This window comes from Petromyzon marinus, chromosome 24 (assembly GCF_048934315.1).
Source record: "Petromyzon marinus isolate PM22_M1 ecotype Great Lakes invasive population chromosome 24, UKy_Petmar_22M1.pri1.0, whole genome shotgun sequence".
NCBI lineage: Eukaryota > Metazoa > Chordata > Hyperoartia > Petromyzontiformes > Petromyzontidae > Petromyzon > Petromyzon marinus.
In genome coordinates, this window is record NC_133690.1 from 17,992,630 (window position 1) to 18,009,549 (window position 16,920).

The 16,920-nt window shown below is 50.7% G+C and overlaps 1 protein-coding gene across 3 annotated transcripts in view; it reads left to right on the forward strand.

The window, feature by feature from the left end:
• Positions 1-3,622: 3,622 nt before the first annotated feature.
• LOC116945645 (uncharacterized) overlaps positions 3,623-16,920 on the forward strand; it is a 32,468-nt gene continuing 19,170 nt past the window's right edge. For 2 of the 3 annotated variants that reach the window (XM_076069486.1, XM_076069487.1), the window contains exons 1-7: positions 3,623-3,902; positions 6,272-6,364; positions 6,587-6,704; positions 7,340-7,395; positions 8,210-9,715; positions 13,548-13,645; positions 16,514-16,574. In XM_076069486.1, coding sequence (XP_075925601.1) covers positions 6,302-6,364; positions 6,587-6,704; positions 7,340-7,395; positions 8,210-9,715; positions 13,548-13,645; positions 16,514-16,574 — 1,902 coding nt within the window. In that variant the 5' untranslated portion in view covers positions 3,623-3,902; positions 6,272-6,301. Of the gene's footprint in view, positions 3,903-5,905; positions 6,365-6,586; positions 6,705-7,339; positions 7,396-8,209; positions 9,716-13,547; positions 13,646-16,513; positions 16,575-16,920 lie in introns of those variants that run through there. The other variant, XM_032960167.2, reaches the window with a different exon arrangement.

Genomic DNA, 16,920 nt, shown 5'->3' on the forward strand with positions numbered 1-16,920 from the left:
GACTTTACCGAAAAAACCAAAGAGTAATTTATGCAGTCACGAAAGATTTAATTCTTTATTAAAGAAATTATCAGTCTATAATTTTAATGGTAGGTTTATTTGAACAGTGAGAGACAGAATAACAACAAAAAAAATCCAGAAAAACGCATGTCAAAAATGTTATAAATTGATTTGCATTTTAATGAGGGAAATAAGTATTTGACCCCTCTGCAAAACATGACTTAGTACTTGGTGGCAAAACCCTTGTTGGCAATCACAGATGTCAGACGTTTCTTGTAGTTGGCCACCAGGTTTGCACACATCTCAGGAGGGATTTTGTCCCACTCCTCTTTGCAGATCTTCTCCAAGTCATTAAGGTTTTGAGTCTGACGTTTGGCAACTCGAACCTTCAGCTCCCTCCACAGATTTTCTATGGGATTAAGGTCTGGAGACTTGCTAGGCTACTCCAGGACCTTAATGTGCTTCTTCTTGAGCCACTCGTTTGTTGCATTGGCCGTGTGTTTTGGGTCATTGTCATGCTGGAATACCCATCCACGACCCATTTTCAATGCCCTGGCTGAGGGAAGGAGGTTCTCACCCAAGATTTGACGGTACATGGCCCCGTCCATCGTCCCTTTGATGCGGTGAAGTTGTCCTGTCCCCTGAGCAGAAAAACACCCCCAAAGCATAGTGTTTCCACCTCCATGTTTGACGGTGGGGATGGTGTTCTTGGGGTCATAGGCAGCATTCCTCCTCCTCCTCCAAACACGGCGAGTTGAGTTGATGACAAAGAGCTCCATTTTGGTCTCATCTGACCACAACACTTTCACCCAGTTGTCCTCTGAATCATTCAGATGTTCATTGGCAAACTTCAGACTGGCATGTATATGTGCTTTCTTGAGCAGGGGGACCTTGCGGGCGCTGCAGGATTTCAGTCCTTCACGGCGTAGTGTGTTACCAATTGTTTTCTTAGTGACTATGGTCCCAGCTGTCTTGAGATCATTGACAAGATCCTCCCGTGTAGTTCTGGGCTGATTCCTCACCGTTCTCATGATCATTGCAACTCCACGAGGTTAGATCTTGCATGGAGCTCCAGGCCGAGGGAGATTGACAGTTCTTTTGTGTTTCTTCCATTTGCGAATAATCGCACCAACTGTTGTCACCTTCTCACCAATCTGTTTGGCAATGGTCTTGTAGCCCATTCCATCCTTGTGTAGGTCTACAATCTTGTCCCTGACATCCTTGGAGAGCTCTTTGGTCTTGGCCATGGTGGAGAGTTTGGAATCTGATTGATTGCTTCTGTGGACAGGTGTATTTTATACAGGTAACAAGCTGAGATTAGGAGCACTCCCTTTAAGAGTGTGCTCCTAATCTCAGCTCGTTACCTGTATAAAAGACACCTGGGAGCCAGAAATATCTCTGATTGAGAGGGGGTCAAATACTTATTTCCCTCCTTAAAATGCAAATCAATTTATAACATTCTTGACATGCGTTTTTCAGGATCTTTTTGTTGTTGTTATTCTGTCTCTCACTGTTCAAATAAACCTACCATTAAAATTATAGACTGATAATTTCTTTGTCAGTGGGCAAACGTACAAAATCAGCAGGGGATCAAAAACTTTTTTCCCTCGCTGTACACGCAAAGGCAACACAAAGGTCTCCCGTCGAGCCCACACATGTCAGTTGGAGCAAGTGGGTTGTCGGCACTACCCTCGGCCGCCTTTGTCTTCCCAATGCTGATATTTACACACTGCTCCGGGTATTCATTTGTAAAGCTGAATCGACCTAGGGGAGGCCCAGAATGGGGGGAATTGAACTCGGGTCGCCGAGTTTGTAGCGCAGTGCGCTAACCTTTCCACCACCGCTCCCCACAAAGACACACACACCCACACAGCCTGCACCACACGCACACACACCCACAAAGACATGCACACAAACACACACACACACGCAGCCTGGGCCACGCGCACACACACCCACAAAGACATGCACACCTACACACACACCCACACAGCCTGCACCACACGCACACACACCCACAAAGACATACACACCTACACAAACACACACACCCACACAGCCTGCACCACACGCACACATACCCACACAGACATACACACCTACACACACACCTACACAGCCTGCACCACGCGCACACACACTTACAAAGACATGCACACACAGCCTGCACCACACGCACACACATCCACAAAGACATGCACACACACAAACACATACACCCACGCAGCCTGGGCCACGCGCACACACGAACACGCACGCTCCCCACACGAAGCGAAAGTGACGCCTTAACCCTTGGGAGCTGTAGTGTCCACCCTGATGCCGGCCGACATAGGTGCTCGCTAAGAGCCCTTTCCCCAACGGTCCGTTGAAGGCTAATCCGGTGAATCTTTGTCTCTTTGTGTTGTGCACGCATCTCTGCAGGGCGCCAACTGCCTGGTGAGACCGTACCCGGCTCGCGAGGACCGTCTGTCTCACGTCGAGAGCGACCAGGAATCGCTCTCTCTGCAGGTGCCGGCTCGAACATTTGACCCGCCTCCTTTCTCTCACCTGTGATTTCAATATCCCCCCCCCTTGAGCTACTTGGCTGGGTGGGCTGCTTTAGCTTTTGCTCGGTCTGCTCCACGCCGAGCGCCGCCACAGTGGCCGTGTACGCCGCGACGTTGAGTACCGAAAACAATAAACGCGCCGCAAATTGCCGAGGCATTCACGTTTCAGGCGTCCACATTTCACGAGCCAAATGCCAACGGCGAGGCCTGCTGGCCACAAGAGGGCCCAGGAGGGAGTTTGTGCCGTCTGGCGAAGCCTCGCCGGACGAGCGCAGACGACATTGGCCACCCGCAGTGGCCCGAAGTTTGTTTTGGCCGCACGGCCACAATCGCACTACCGTGACGTTCCGATTCGGTCGATGGTTCCACCAGCAACGTCCTCAAGGAATGCCAAAGGCAAGGAGGAGCGATGATGTTAGGATCTGGAATGAGTTGTGTTCTCCTGGACGTCCGCGTTGTTCCACCGTGTGCGGCCAGCGTTGAGATTCTAGGATATGGTCAGTGATGGATGTTTATTCCCCGACACGTGCGATTGAGGGGGGGGGGGGGGGGGTTCAAGCGATTCCACGAGATCGCTGATTGAGAGGACCACGTGGGATCGAAATTGAGTGGCGAACCTTACAAGAGGATGAGTGGCTCTCTTCCCCACTCTAACGAGCGCACACAGCGGCTCTCATCTGCGTTTCACATCCAAGAGCCGTTGAGTGACGCCGCTTTTAAATCAAGTAGCCGCTACGTCGCGTCACAGTACGGGGATGGAGCGGTGGCGAAGAGGAGCACGAACCTCCGTCACGGCAACTCCGGTCGTCATCCTCGCAGCAGCAGCAGCGGCAGCAGCGGCTTTCGGCAAAGCATCGAACAAAGACGGCGGTGGTCATCGCAACGCTCTTCCTTCCGATATTAGCAACCCACTGGAGCTTAGCACGTTTAAGTCTAGAGTGAAAACAATTTATTTTAGAACTGTTTGTTGGTGTGTTTAGTTTGTTGTCCTCCCCCCACACCTCCGGTTGGCTACGTACGGTGCGAAAGAAGTTCAACATACATACGCTACCCTAACGACATCAGAGGCGAGTGATGTCCCGACCAGCCCTGGCCATTAAATGAGTACCCGGTGAGGTGGGGGTAGGAACCATCAGCATCGACGATGGTTCCCACTGTCGCCTTTTATAATCGTCGCTCGCCACCTCCACTTGCCCGCTACAGTGCGGGTAGGCTACACGGGGGACCTTTGTCTCTGTGCAGGTGGGCGTGCTCACCGAGCAAGTCGAGGTGCAGAACGACAAGCTGCACGAGCTGGAGTCCACCGTGGTGGAGCAGCGCCAGCGCCTCTCGTCCACTGAGTCTCTGCTGCAAGAGGTGACGACCACGATGATGACGACGACGATGACGACATCCTCCTCCTTATTCTTCTCATCAATTAATACAAAATATTACCGAGTACATTGACTCAGCACATCATCCCTCTGTCCGGGGTCATCCACATTGTGGGCAATTCCACGGTGGTTTCGTCACACGGACAGACTCGCCCCGCCAATGGAACGTGGACTTTCCACCACTGGCCCAGGGCTGTATAAACAGGGGGACGAGCCAACCGCCTTAGTTCTCATTCGAGCAGGGCAATTCACGTTCAAACTTTGACTTTCATCAACCAAGGGCGGCCAAATCGGTGCCCCAACCCGCGAACCTCTGCAACGAACGGGCGAACGCCTCCGGCGAAGCCCAGCCGCGTCTACGCGCGGAGGGCTCCTCCGAGTAATTGCTCAACTCGCAGATGTGAGCCTCAGCCATTTGAGTAATTGGCAAATCAGCGCGACGAAAAGCACTTGCGAGAGACGCCCGTTTTGGTTCTTCCGCTAAAAATAAAGACGCGCGCGCGCTCGCGAGTCGCGAATCGCGAATCTCGCGGACGCGGCCCGGAAGGCCTCCCCATAATTGCCTGGCCCAGTTAGACGGAAGCGCGACTTTGTGGAAGTCGCTGCTCATCGCGGGAACGCACTGCCAAGTTTGCTCGCGAGCAGAACCACTAATCAGGCCAATGCGAGTTCAGCCCATCAGACGATCTAATGCACACATCGGGTGAATTACCGCGGCAGGGATTGCACACGACGAGCCCCTACCGCGCACGGATCTCGGTAATTGGTGACTTCTGTTAATTCGGAAAGTGAACGGACGCTTTGGTCTCACACGCACAGACGCATACACACAGACACATACACACACACAGACAGACAGACACATACACACACACATACACACACACAGACACACGCAAATACAGAACACGCGGATTCGCTCCAGAAACGTGACGCTTTGATGACTCGCAATATATTTTTTGGGGGGGGGGAGTCAGATCGCCGCGTGAGTACAATAACGAGGTGTTGTGTCGTGTACCCTCCTCCAGCCGACATCTGTGAAAAGAGCTTCATTGATCATCGGATTCCTCCAGTATAATACTAAATCTAAAATAGATGAATAGGGAACAGATGAATAGGGAACAGATAGCCGCAGAACAGATGAATAGGGAACAGATGAATAGGGAACAGATAGCCGCAGGACAGATGGGCACCACAGAGGTAGCCACACAGCAGATGAACACAGATGAGACGGGCGGAGCAGAGATAAACGCAGGCAACGTTGACACCGATCAGATTAACGCGGAACAGATAGCCAAAGGACAGATAGCCACTGACCAGATACCTACAGGACAGATACCCAAAGTAGAGATAGCCACAGAATACATAGCCACAAAAAACATAGCTCAAGAACGTATAGCTACAGACCAAATCGGTACAGGACAGATACCCGAAGCAGAGATAGCCACAAAACATATATCCACAATACATATAGCCAAAGTACAGATAGCCAAAGGCCAGATAGCCAAAGACCAGGTAGCCACAGACCAGATAGGTGCATCTGATATTGACACAGAGCAGATGAACAGAGATGAGACATACACACATACACACACAGATACACACACACAGACACACGCAAATACAGAACACGCGGATTCGCTCCAGAAACGTGACGCTTTGATGACTCGCAATATATTTTTTGGGGGGGGGAGTCAAATCGCCGCGTGAGTACAATAACGAGGTGTTGTGTCGTGTACCCTCCTCCAGCCGACATCTGTGAAAAGAGCTTCATTGATCATCGGATTCCTCCAGTATAATACTAAATCTAAAATAGAGTCCTCGCCTGATGAGCAGACACGTGCCCATGTATCGTTGCTTCAGCGCAGCGATGCGCTGCCCAGCGATCCACTCGCGCACGCATTGCGCCACTGCCCCAAGGCTCCACTCCTTAGATGCTGTACAACTTAAACTTGTTGTTGTTGTTGTTGTGAAGGTGCAACAACAACGGTTGCACGCAACTGAACCAGCTCATACGTTAGACACCTCTGCATTAATGTATGTACGTTGAACTTCGTTCACACCGCACGTCGCCACCCGTGTTAATTGGAGGTGCGTGGGAAGGACAGCACTGGTAGTCATCCACCCGTACAAACAACGCGCGCGACTTGGGTTGTGACAACTCCTCGCTGAGGTGCAGGGCCGCAGCGTCACAGACTCCAGGAAGGACCTTGCACCAAAATATATATAAATATATTAGGGCCAAGGCTGATACCGAGGAGGAGAGCGCTTGGTCATGAAAAGCGTGAAGTTTGACGCGAGAGGGGTGTGGACTGCGCCCTGACCCACACTGCCCCCTCCCGTCGTCCCCAGGGCTTCTGCCGGCAGCTCGAGGACCTCTCGATGCGAATCTCGGAGCTGCGGGGCTCCAAGGCCGAGTACGAATCGCTCCTCCAGTCGACCAAGGTGGGGCCTGAACGCAGTCGCATGAAGAATAATGACGACGAAGATTACAATGGCGACGATGATGATGGTCACGATGATGATGATCACGATGATGATGAAGATTACAATGACGATGATTACAACGATGACGACGATCATAATCAAGATGATGATGACGATAATGATGACGGTGATGATTCGCGTACCGCCTGTGTCTCCCCCCCCCCCCCCCCCCCCGCGTAGTCGGAACTGGCTGAGTTGCGGGAGAGACTGAGCCTCCGGGAGGATGGCGAGAAACTCAGTGCCATCAGGAGGAACGGCGCTACCCTGGGAGGGCAGCACGGCGACCCCAGTGGGGCAGGTAAGGGTCGCCAGGGGTGGCGAGATGTTAACTACCTCGCCAGATATACAGGAGGTTGTAGGTTCGATCTCGACCCTGACGCTGCTTAAATATTTTGAATTTGCGTGTGTCTCTCTTCACGTGATCGCGTGGATTTCCCCCCAGGTAATCAGTTTTTCCCTCCTCATTTAGAATCAACATCACGAGTATTTGGCTGCTAAAAATTCCCAGGTGATGATGAGCCAATTCGTTGAGCTATTATTTGTGGTCAGTTCACTTCTAGAAAAAAGAGCAATATAGCTCAGTGGACCTTACCTGGTAAACTACAAAAAATATGATGTTTAAGTGTATCTTCATCGTTTAGTTTAGTAATTGAATCTGGATTTGAAGTTTTCGTGACTGCAGTAATTCATACTCTTTGGTTCTTTTGGTAAAGTTTAGTAGTTTAGTCAATAGTTTGCGCCAGGAGCTCATGCCAACCACACTACTGGTCACGGTTGGAGAATCGTCGAGGCCGCAAGTTCCATGATGGGCAATGACCACGAAGCGGGGGTGTTGCGCCAAACACTCTGAGCAAAGAGAGCATTCCAACTTTCTCTCCCTGTTGTTGTCATTGTAATGTTCTTTTCATGTTATTGTTGTTGTTTCCCCAACAGATGAGCAGCAGATGAAAGTGCTGGTGGCCTCGCTTTTGGAAGCGAATGAGAAACAGGTTGGGAGCTTTTTCTTTGTTCGCAGCAAAAACAAAATGCTGCATAATGCTCTGATAATAATGTCAACGTTTAACCCTGCGTCGCCGCTATGCAGTATTTTCGCTCGCTGCCTTAGAGAGAGAGAGAGACGTTCAAGAGGCGCGAGAAGGAACCACAGATATAGCCAGGCAGGCAGTGAGCCAGCACAAAAATCCCCCCTGGCTCTGCGGTCCTCTAGATATGAAGATGTTATCGGCCAATTCTTGAGTGTTTACGTGTGGGAGACAATCGGAGCACCCGGGAAAAGAAACCCACTGGTGCCAGAGGGCAACACCCGTCTGTCACCGTTCACCTCTACGAGTACCATCACCTACATTAACATTAGCTGCCCATGCTGATGACTCTTGGGCTACGCCTATTTAAAAAAAACTTTATAAACAGTTTGCCTTTAGAGGCTAACCTCCTTTTCCTGATGACGACCACTTGTGTTGCGATCGAAACGTCGTGGTTTTTGTTATTTTCTTTGAACCTATCTACGTGACTTTACCGAAAGACCCAAGGAATATGTTCATTATTGTTGTTGTAATATTAATCTTGATTTACGTTTGTGTCCTGGTTTAGATTTATCTTGTGACACAGTTGGTTTTTGTCTTTATTTACATTTAATTGTTTTTGCCCTGGTTACTCTTTGCTTCCTTGTTGTAATTTTTTTAAGTCATTGCTATTGTTATTTTGGTGACCCCAGGTCACTCTTGCAAATGAGACCCCTGCTGGTCGCTTTCGCTTCTCACCCAGTTAAGGAAATGTCAACATTGTAACTCGATCTCGTGGCAGGAACGCAAGATCTCCGAGCTACAGGAGATGGTGCAGATGGTCGGACTCAAGAAGGACGGGTACACGGTCGTGGAAAACCCGGACTCGGACCGACCGGAGTATGGCAAAATCAAACCGCAGCGATTACACCAGCTCAACCACAACCACAGCCACGAGCGCAACCACGTGTGTGAAGAACAGCTGGGCAGCGAAGAGATACGCAGAGGACAACACACAAACGCACGCAGAGACAAGACAGATGCAGATCAGATAGTTGCACCGCAGATTCAAATCGCAACGGAAGGGACATATGAGATCAATGTAGATCGGGTAGGCGCAGAGCGGGAACACACGAGCAGAGAAGAGATCGGTACAGAAGAGACAGGCAGATATAAGGCAGGCGCAGACGTGATGGGCATGAACACAGAGCAGAATAGCGTACACAAGATATGCACAGAGCCGATGCGCAGGGGGGAGATACACGGAACACAGATACACGGAACACAGATGAACGGAACACAGATGAACGGAGGGCAGATAGACTTAACGCACATGAGCGTAAGCGCAGAACAGATACATAGGGAGGAGAGAGCCACAGCGCAGATATACGCAGAAAAGACAGGAGCAGAATCGAGACGTATGGAACACAGAGCCGCAGAACAGATGAATAGGGAACAGATAGCCGCAGAACAGATGAATAGGGAACAGATGAATAGGGAACAGATAGCCACAGAACAGATGAATAGGGAACAGATGAATAGGGAACAGATAGCCGCAGAACAGATGAATAGGGAACAGATGAATAGGGAACAGATGAATAGGGAACAGATAGCCGCAGAACAGATGAATAGGGAACAGATGAATAGGGAACAGATAGCCGCAGGACAGATGGGCACCACAGAGGTAGCTACACAGCAGATGAACACAGATGAGACGGGCAGAGCAGAGATAAACGCAGGCAACGTTGGCACCGATCAGATTAACGCGGAACAGAAAGCCAAAGGACAGATAGCCACTGACCAGATACCTACAGGACAGATACCCAAAGTAGAGATAGCCACAGAATACATAGCCACAAAAAACATAGCTCAAGAACGTATAGCTACAGACCAAATCGGTACAGGACAGATACCCGAAGCAGAGATAGCCACAAAACCTATATCCACAATACATATAGCCAAAGTACAGATAGCCAAAGGCCAGATAGCCAAAGACCAGGTAGCCACAGACCAGATAGGTGCATCTGATATTGACACAGAGCAGATGAACAGAGATGAGATGGTCGGAGCGCAGATGAACGCAGGTGACCTTGGCAAAGAGCAGGCGAGTGCGGAACACCCTTCAGCTGAGCCATCGGTGACAGACAAGACGATCGCAAACCAACCAGCAGCAGATCACACGACCACGGAACCGCCAGGCCAAGCCCATGCAGGCCAAGAGCTCACGGCCACCGGGCAGCTGGAGTCCGTCCCCTTGGCTCCTCGAGGTGAAGAGGATGCGAGGAGCCCGGAGGTCACCGGCGCTGAGGTGCGTGACGCCGCGGCGAGTTGGTCGCGAGCTTGCGATAGCGACGGCGTTTGAACATTTTGGCTCAACCCTGGCCCTTACCATCTCGTGGTGAATCACGGTCGGCACGCAATCTAGAGGTGGGCAGTTCGCTTCCAACTCCCGGCCGCAGATCTCGATGCACCGGTGGTGCAGGTTTGTTCGATCCCTCTGCCCCTAACCACGCAGCAGTGTGAATGGGCACGTGCGCAATTTCAATGTTTATTTGCTACGTGGAAAGTCCCGTGTGTAGCCAGTTACCCAGATAGTTTGTAAGGGAGATCCGTGGTGCGTCAGCACTGAACGGGAACAATAGCGACATCGAAGTCGACCGGCGGGTCACGTGCGGTGGGGTAAAGCGTGGGTAACCGCACATACTCTTCCAAGACATCTAAGCCAGCGAAGAAGAGTGGCCTGAACGCCGTCGAGAGAGGCCTGCGAGAGCTCCCACGAGACCTTCTGCCAGCAGTGGCGTGAACAAGAAATTGCAGGGCTACACTTTTACCTTTTCCCTTCCCATCTCTTGGCTACAATAGATTTGGATTTGAGAACACCTTCCAAACAAACAAACAGGGCTTGTGTGTGCGTGCAAGACGCCTTGTTTCCGTGATCAATCAGGACTAACCTGATACTGGTCCAGGAACAGGCCAGGGATAGCACCACGGACAGCACCCTGGGGCCACGTCAGTGTGGGACACCCTGCGTGATCCATGAGTTTCAGTGGGCTTGGGCTCGCCCCCTCCCTCTACATGCCCATCTGGTCCCCCACCCCGCCCCCCCACACCCCATCTACCCTCCAAGGCCAGTTGGAAGCAAGAATTAAAACATGTATTTCGGTAGGAGACTCGGTGAGACTATTTTAGTAAAAATCTATTTTTTTTTCCCGGCGTTTGTGCTTTTAATACAATCTTGGCTCGAAGGCTATACTCACAAAAATAGTTGTACTGAAAACTATGACAAATTATATATTTAAATATTATTTACAGCTCTTTGTAAATCTACTGCACCTCCCCCCCCCACCCCGGCCGCTTCAGTGACGCGCGTGGTGCACGCGTGCTCCCCGCAGATGAGTCGAAATTAAAAGTAACAAATACAGAATCATGATCGCTACTTAACGCGAGCCTGGGACGACAACAACGGAGGCTCTGATAGCCCAGTCACAGAAAGGTGGCTTGCTTGAATGCGTGCGAGTGCCAGTGCATGTGTTCCCGTGTGTGTGTGTGTGTCAGTTTAATTCGTGGTTTGAAAAAAAACTGGTCGCGGGTTGCTGAGGAGATGGAGTCTGCCTCAGTGGCCCGCCATCACAAATCTCTAATTAACTCCATCAAAAAAGTAACCTGCAGCGCCACACCTATTACCATCATTAGGGGAAAAAACGGTGATCCAATCTCCGACCCCCAGGAACAGGTTTGCAGATTTGCTCAGCATTTCTGTGAGGTCCTGGGGGAGGGAAAATCCCTCAGCCAGGAAAACATCGTGGCACAAAGTGAGGATGACCCTGAGGCTGCGGTGCCTCAAATATTGGAAGAAGTCACCCCCTGTGAGTGGCTGGCTGAGGTGCCATCTGTTGAGGAAGTACTGAAGGCAATCCGGAGTCTGAGACCAGGAAAGGCAGCGAGCAGAGATGATCTCCCAAGCGAAATGCTGAGGGAGGGTGGCGTTTGTGCACAGACTGCCCTATATGACATAATAACAACAATCTGGACCACTGAACGGGTTCTGCAGGATTGGAAGGATGCCCTGGTGGTCCCCCTCTTTATAAAGGGGGACCGCACAGACTGTAACAACTACAGGGGCATCTCACTCCTCAGTGTGCCGGGAAAGGTCCTGGCAAGGATTATTCAACATCGCCTTGACAGGCACGCTGAGGAGAGGCTTGCGGAGCCCCAATGCGGTTTCAGGAAAGGGCGGTCCTGCACAGATGCCATATTTTCTGTCCGTCTGCTACAGCAGAGGTGTAGGGAATTCCAGAAGACCTACATCTCTGCTTTATTGACCTGTTCAAGGCCTATGATACCATCAGTAGGCCTGGGCTCTGGGTTGTTCTTCGTGCTTTTGGAGTACCTGACCCTCTGCTCACGATCATTAATGACCTTCATGATGATGAGCGGGCCTGGGTAAAACTACGTGGCCGGGAGTCAGAGCCATTCCCTGTACACCTTGGGGTGCGACAGGGATGTCCTCTGGCTCCCACATTATTTCACATCTATTTTTACCACGTAGTTCGTGAAGCCTTCAATAGCTGTACCGGGGGAATCTCCATATGGTACAGATATAATGGGAGGCTGATCGATGCCCGGGTGCGGTCAAGGGATGGCTCCCTATTGCTCAACCACGTTATGTATGCCGATGATTTGGTAATAGCTACTCATTCAGAGGAGTTGGAAACGCTGCTGCTGAGACTGGAGCGTGCTACTAAAAGATGGGGCCTTACCATCAGCCCCACCAAAACTAAGCACCTGCCTGGGTATTTTGTACCATCGGAGACTCCACCCCCACAACTCCCAATCGGTGATGGGGCAGTTGTGGAGAGAGTGGAGAGTTTCCCATACCTGGGCAGTGTGCTTATGACCGGCTCCAGTTTAACAGCAGAGGTCTTACTACGAATCAGTCGAGCGGCAATATCTTTTCATCGGTTGCGTAACGCTGTGTGGAAGCTGACTGTTCTGTCGCTCCGCACCAAGCTTCAGGTCTTCTCGGCCACGGTAATTCCCTCCCTTCTCTACGCTTGCAAAACGTGGACCCCCCTAATGGAACATCCTCGCCGGTTAGAAACATTTAGGCTGTTCTGCCTACGATCCATCCTGGGTTTAACCAGGCTGGATTGTGTGAGGAGCTCACAAATCCTTGAAAGATCTGGGCACGGTCCCATCGGTGAGCTCCTCCGGCAGGCAAGGCTACATTGGCTGGGTCATATAGCCCGCATGCCCAGCCACTGCATGCCGAAACAGCTTTTGTTCGGCCGGATCGAGGGGGCTAAACGTGCGCGGCACGGGCTGGAGAAGAGATGGAGTGACGTGGTACAGGAGGACGTGGAGCTGAGTGGACTTGCCGATGACTGGTACCAGCGGTGTCAAGAGCGGCCTCTGTGGAGGAGGCTCGTGAAGGACGCTACTGGGCAGTTGGAGGCAGTCGCCCACCAACAACAATGGAGGACGGAGGAGCGACGCTCACAATAACGAGCGGAGCGCCGGGTGGCTAAAGCACAGCAGGTTGGCACAGTAAGGGGCACAGGTGGTGCATCAGCCAGTCATCTCAGTCAGTCGACCCGTGGCACCTGGGTCTGCCCCGTGATCTCCTGCCCGCGGGCGTTCGACACTTCACGTGGCCTCAAGGTGCACATGGCCTGGCACAAGCGTCGTGGTGACGTCACCGCCACTTAGTGGCGAATGGCGGTTGTTGTGTGTATGTGTGTGTGTGTATGTATGTGTGTGTATATGTGTGTATGTGTGTGTATGTGTGTGTGTATGTGTGTGTGTATGTGTGTGTGTGCGGTTAGCACGGTGTGCTACAAACCCGGCTCACGGTCAATAAGAGTGGCGAATATTTGAACTGGTCCTGAGGTGAGTGGGGAGAGGTAGGGGAGTGCGTGGAGGGGAGATGAGTGAGGTGAGTGGGGAGAGGTAGGAGAGTGCGTGGAGGGGAGATGAGTGAGGTGAGAGGGGAGAGGTAGGGGAGTGCGTGGAGGGGAGTAGAGTGAGGTGAGTGGGGAGAGGTAGGAGAGTGCGTGGAGGGGAGATGAGTGAGGTGAGTGGGGAGAGGTAGGAGAGTGCGTGCAGGGGAACGAGTGACCCTGGGGGCTCACTGTGCACAGGGAACGACGGAGGAGGAGATGGAGCCACGACCTCAGCACGTGACGCCGTGCCCTGCTGGGGAGGGGACGATGCCAGACAGCGAGGCCACACCGCACGGGTGACTTGGCACGCCGCGTCACTCGACTCCCTCACATCAATCACCATCATCGTCGTCGTGATAATGATCATCTCATTCTCCACGACACCCACAGACTCGTATAGAGACCCATAGAATCATATACACTTACCCTGGCTTACATACAGACCCAAAGACTTACATACATATCCATAGACTCATATACACTTACACAGACTTGCATTGAGACCCATACAATTTAATACAGAACCATAGACTCATATACACTTACATAGACTTTCATAGAGACCCATACAATTGAATACAAAACCCTATACTCATATACACTTACATAGCCTTTCATAGAGACCCATACAATTGAATACAGAAACATAGACTCATATACATCTTACATAGACTTTCATAGAGACCCATACAATTGAATACAGAACCATAGACTCATATACACTTACATAGACTTTCATAGAGACCCATACAATTGAATACAGAACCATATGCTCAAATACACTTACATAGACTTTCATAGACCCATACAATTGAATACAGAACCATAGACTCATATACACTTACATAAACCTTCATAGACCAATACAATTGAATACAGAACCATATGCTCATATACACTTACAAAGACTTTCATAGAGACCCATACAATTGAATACAGAACCATAGACTCATATACACTTACATAGACTTTCATAGAGACCCATACAATTGAATACAGAACCATAGACTCATATACACTTACATAGACTTACATAGAGACCCATACAATTTAATACTGAACCATATGCTCAAATACACTTACATAGACTTTCATAGAGACCCATACAATTGAATACAGAACCATATGCTCATATATACCTACATAGGCTTGCATTGAGACCCCTATAAAAAAACACATACACACTCATCAATAGGCAAATACAATCATGACTCTCTTTTGTATATCAATACTGTATACTAAATGTGGCTAAACACACGCACGCACACACGTATACAAAAATACGCATCACCCTAATGCATAAAACACGCAGTGCATCTTTTGTGTATCTAATAAAACAAAATAAATAAATATGAGTTCCATTAATAACATCAAAATTGCATTTCATCCCACTAAGGGAGCTTAGATGAAATTCAATTAGTCGTCAATGTCAGCGCTGAGACCGAAATAACGCCTTGGAATCTCGCGGAAAAATGTGCACATTGACCGAGCCCCTTTGCTCGCACACGCGCCGAGCCCTGTCGGCCACTGCGCTCTGCAGAGACTACCTCTTCTCTTCACGTCGTCATCGTCGTCGTCGTCGTCATTGTTACCACCAAGGTCGTCACGGTCGTTGTTATCGGCATCGTGACATCAGCGCCAAGGGCATCGTCTGTCACCTTGCTAAACGTGATCGCCGTTGTGGTTTTAATCGTGAATATTATCATCGTCGCTCTTGTTATTACGCCGTGAGCATATGCATGCGAGTTCATTCACTCGTTCAGAACAAGGCCATCGTCGTAATGAACATTGTCATCATCATCACCACCGTCAAGTTAATCATAGTCATCATCTTCATTTATTTCATCAGAACCAATATTACAGCACTGCAAATTCTCTCATCATCATCATCAATGTCGTTTCATCATTATTCTTAAAGCCATCTTATCTTGAACAAGGCATCATCGTCGTCGTCGTCATCACTGCTTCGTTGTCGATGGACATGGACTGCACGAAGCACCATGTAAAAGTCGAGATTCCAGGTGGCGTGTGAAGAGGTGGCTTCTTGCGTGTGAAGAGGTGGCTCTTGCGTGTGAAGAGGTGGCTCTTGCGTGTGAAGAGGTGGCACTTGCGTGCGAAGAGGTGGCTCTTGCGTGTGAAGAGGTGGCTTCTTGCGTGTGAAGAGGTGGCTCTTGCGTGTGAAGAGGTGGCTCTTGCGTGTGCAGAGGTGGCTCTTGCGTGTGAAGAGGTCGCACTTGCGTGTGAAGAGGTGGCTCTTGCACGAGCTAGCAGCGAATGTGTTTACGCACGAGGGAGACAATGGCCTTTGAGAACAGGGCTCATGCCGCGCAGAGGACGCTGGATGTATTCGTGGGATGACGGGGCAAGCAACTTGGAGGTTTAGAATAGAACATGGAACAACAGTGCTATAGTTGTAACTAGGAAGATGAGGAGGTTGTGATGGGTGGGACACGTGTGCAGAGTGGAGGAGGATAGCGGAAGCGACTTGGAGGTTGGCATAGGACAGGGGTCAGAAACCAAAATAACGAGAACCATTTTCTTCGAATTCAGTAAAAAAAATAAACCTCAATATTTCAAGAGCCGAAATGCATGGAAATACGAGACGGTGATGCCTACTAGATGACGTCACGAAGCGGTCTCTAAAGTGCCGCAGGTTTCCAACCCCTGGGTTAGAAGGACGAGGTTGTGATGGGAGGGACACGTGGTGAGCCGGGTGGAGGACGAGGAGGGCCGGTGACCGACATGGGCATCGGAGTGGCACCCGAAGGTGGGCGAGCACGGGGAAGAGAGGGCCTGGAAATAGGCGGCGGGGATGGTGATGCGAGTTTGAGAGTTGCCCTTGAAGGTTGTGGGTCTTACTTTAAAACAACGAGTGGATCTAGCGGAAGGAGGTGATGACGATGTGTGGCAGCATCAGTGGCAACAGCTACGGTGACCTCTTCCCCGTAACCTGACCCCTGTATGTTGGGCATTGGGCGTCGTGTGTAGCTTCACCGGTGGGGCAAAGTGTGGATATCCTTCCTCCAAGACGTCTTGGCTAACGTGGAAGAGCAGGCCTATGATACCGTCGCAAAAGACATCTCGCGAACTCTCATCCACGAGCAGGAAACGACAGAGCTGCACATTTACCCGTACCCCACTAATGCACGCGCTCATCATTTCAGATGCAGCAGCAGCAGCGATGACGATGGAGACGCCTGGAGCCCCAGCGATGCCAGCGCTCAGGTGACACGGGCATGGGCGATGCCATCGGGAAAGGAGGGGGGGGAGTAGCTGGCGACCCTCTGCGGGACAACCCAGAGGGTCGCCAGCTCACCTCACTCCACTCCCCTCCACGCACTCCCCGCTGACGATCTGTACGCATCGCACAAGGTGCTCATTTGAGGCTGCGTTAATCGACCTAGATTAATGGCCCAGCACCGGCTCAGATAATCGTCACCGGTGCTGACGACCATGAGCGGGAAATCGAACACTGTTCGCTTTCTCAAAAGCGCATTACACACATGATGACAATTCAAAAAAATGCACGCACCGCACTCATCTTCACATCACTGCCCTGTTACGGGAAAAT